At 37.9% G+C, this 3,109-nt stretch overlaps 1 protein-coding gene across 1 annotated transcript; it reads right to left on the bottom strand.

The window, feature by feature from the left end:
• Nucleotides 1–405: 405 nt before the first annotated feature.
• Nucleotides 406–2,097, bottom strand: LOC101895840 (uncharacterized). The gene is made up of 3 exons (XM_005184009.4): nt 1,525–2,097; nt 1,193–1,459; nt 406–1,124 (listed from the first exon to the last, which is right to left on the bottom strand). Exons 1-3 carry the CDS (start codon nt 2,060–2,062, stop codon nt 622–624), a joined length of 1,308 nt encoding a protein of 435 aa, XP_005184066.2. The 5' UTR covers nt 2,063–2,097; the 3' UTR covers nt 406–621.
• Between the last annotated feature and the right edge of the window lie 1,012 nt (nt 2,098–3,109).

Here is a 3,109-nt window from a genome sequence, read left to right as displayed (position 1 = left end):
TTTTTAAAAAATTTAATATTGTTAATATTATATTTAAATATATTGTATATTATTAAAATATTATATTTTTTAAAAATATGTTTTTTTTTAAATAAATTATTTTAAAAATAATTTTCTTTAGGACCAACTGACAATTTCCCTTTCATTTCCTTTCAAGTTAAGCTTTCCGCTTTTCTAATCTACTCCCAAACAAGGGGAAGCTCCTTTATTCTATTGTGTCTGGCGGCAATGTGCCTGCTCCGTGGCGCCCAAGTTGTACGATTATATGTGAGGCGATAATCTGCTCTATCCCTTCAGATGTTACCACGATTTTCAGTTATTGAGCGTGTGTAGTATCACATAAAGGTTTTTTTAATTCTTTTTAATTAATTTAAGAATTAATTTAAGAAAAAAACTTGTTTAAAATTCTTTTCTAATTTTATTCAATAAATTAAATTATTTTACAAAAAAAAAAATAAATTAGCTTGCATTTTAAATTAAATAAATTATTTCCTCCTTTTTTTCTATAAATTAAATTAAAAGCTACATTTTTTTTTCTATTAACTTTGCACCCATGAGACACCTCTCAAAAGACTGTATTTACACTATTGCCTAGCATGCCTGCAACCTCTGGCTGCAGGCTTAGTTGAAAAAATCCAGTAGGCCATTCAAAAGTTCATAGGCGAAATCACCGCCCTCGGGTTCGGCAGCCTTCTTTTTCTTGTTCTTCTTGGCCTTTTTAGCTTTTTTCGTTTTGGCAACGGTGCTCGTTGTGGTCTCTGTGGCGGGAGCCACAGTGTCGGCCATGGTGGCAGCATCATCCATCATTTCGGTGGCTTGGGCAACAGCTTCGGTACCTTTTTCATCCTTGCTCTGGGCAGCATCAGCGGTGCGGGTGGCATCCACGGGAGCTGTGGTGGCAGGTGAAGCGGCCACCGGTTTGGTGTCATCATCATCTTCGTCATCGTCCAACTCATCCAAGAGACCAGCTAAACTGAAACCGCCATAGTCGGCATCGGCAGGAGCTTCATCATTTTCGGTGTCATCATCATCGGCATAATCGGTGTCGGCATCATCATCATCATCTTCGGGTTCTTCATCCTCGGCATCATCATCATAATCATCCTCATCATCGTCACCAGCTCCTGGAGGACACAAAATAATTAAATAAAAATAAATAATTAAATTAAAAAAGTTATATTTTCTTCCGTACCTCCGAAACCGAAAATATCATCATCATCATCTTCCTCCTGCTTCACAGCCTCACTGGGCAGAGGTTCAGCATCGGCCACCTTCAAACCATCTTTGCCGAACTTGAAGCAAGATACACGCAAGGCAGCCTCCACCTCATCATCGGCGCGCAATTCAAAACCTAAGCAAGCCTTGAAGTTTTCACTGGCCTTGGAGAGACCATAAATGCGGCCACAGAACTGGGAATAGCCACCGGGGAGGCCAACACAAATAGGGCGGGCACGTCTACCTAAAATTTCAAAAACACACAATTCAATACCCTGCCTAATAAAATAATTTCCATATCCCACTCACTCGACACAGTCCTGGTAATCAAGGTGAGATCGCCATATTTCAAACTGACAGCCATTTTCTCGTTACCCAAATAACTCATGCGGGCACAGCCGGGTCCCTTGACGGGAATGAAGGGCAAATTGAAGTTACGACAGCAATCGCAATGGTTGCCACTACATTTACAGTATTTGGCCAAGACATTTTGTGACTCCTCTTCGACCTTGACGGGAGCTTCAGTGGCAGCTGCCGCAGCAGCAGCAGTGGTAACCGGTGCCGCCGTGGTGGCCACAGATTGAGCCGCCTCTTCAACGGGTGTTTCTTCGGTAATGGCAGCAGCAGCGGCCACAGCTTCCTCCTCAGCCTGATCGACAATTTCACTATCGAAAATCACTTCATTTTCACTATCCAAGGGCGCCACATTGGGATCGATTTCCTCGGGTGCCAAATCCAATTGTTTGAAATGTTCGGAGATTTTATCGCCTCGCTTATAGGATGCAGCTTGGGCGCCACCGACAAGGCACACGGCCGCCAGGCATAATAGAACAAAAGAGCTTCGCATTTTTGAAAACAGATTAGAACAGGAGAATGCTTAAACTGAAAGAAAAAGAAAGGGAAATTGTTAGTTGAGGCTCAAAAAAAAAAATATTTTTTTAAATAATATACAAAAAAATAATAAATATTACGATTATTAAATAATTTTTACTTCTTTTTTCAAAACTTAAAAAAAAATAAAAAAAAAATGTTTTTCTATAATTACCGGGAAATCCGACATATTATGAAAGTAGAGATAAAAAGCAGAAGACACATGTATTGGCGTTTTGAAAGTTTTTATAGCATAGTAACCAAAATAGAGGGGCCAAGTACCCCCCTCTTCCACATTTTTCTTTTTTTCCTGTTTTTAAATGTCAAATTGAGATTCTTCAAAATCCGTTCATTTTAGGTATTTTGTGTCTTTGGCAATATTGCAAATTAAAATACGAGGAATATTTAATTTTAAACCTTATGCGAGTCAAAAAAGGGGTCTTTTTGGTCCATTTTTTTTTTAAATATGGTTAAAATCACCCTTTAAACAAGATCGTAGCAAGTCAAAATATTCTACAAAATTATCGGTCATAAAATGTTACTATAGGTCCTAGAAGACGTCAAGAGTTTTAATCTTACCTAAACGCCACGAATTAGGAAAGATACCAGCATAGAGGAGATGAGTTCCCCTCTCTCCAACACTTTTTGGAAATTTTCGGATTAAAATTCCTTGGAATCCGTGCATTTTAGGTATTTTGTGTCTTTGGCAATATTGCAAATAAAAATACGAGGAATATTGGAGTCTTCAACACTTTTTGGAAATGTTCGGATTAAAATCTCTTGGAATCCGTGTATTTTAAATATATTGTGTCTTTGGCAATATTGCTAATAAAAATACGGGAAATATTTTAGTCTGAAATTTTAACCCTCATGTCATGTCGAGTCAAAAAAGGGGTCTCTTTGGTCCATTTTTTTAAATATGGTTAAAATCATCCTTTAATCAAGATCGTAGCAATTCAAAATATTCTATAAAATTATTTGTCACAAAATTCTACCATAGGTCCTAGAAGTCGTCAAGAGTCTA

This window comes from Musca domestica, unplaced genomic scaffold, assembly GCF_030504385.1.
Source record: "Musca domestica strain aabys unplaced genomic scaffold, Musca_domestica.polishedcontigs.V.1.1 2, whole genome shotgun sequence".
Taxonomy (NCBI): Eukaryota; Metazoa; Arthropoda; class Insecta; order Diptera; family Muscidae; genus Musca; species Musca domestica.
The sequence above is the reverse complement of the archived record's forward strand: the minus strand, read 5'-3'. Positions and strand labels throughout refer to the sequence as shown.

What these genes read in the sequence shown, in the direction of transcription:
- LOC101895840 (XM_005184009.4), bottom strand. Translation starts at nt 2,062, where the DNA reads ATGCGAAGCTCTTTTGTTCTATTATGCCTGGCGGCCGTGTGCCTTGTC. An exon ending in GATTACCAGGACTGTGTCGA is followed by an intron (nt 1,460 to 1,524) that starts GTGAGTGGGATA and finishes TTGAAATTTTAG; the next exon opens with GTAGACGTGCCCGCCCTATT. An exon ending in TGATATTTTCGGTTTCGGAG is followed by an intron (nt 1,125 to 1,192) that starts GTACGGAAGAAA and finishes TGTGTCCTCCAG; the next exon opens with GAGCTGGTGACGATGATGAG.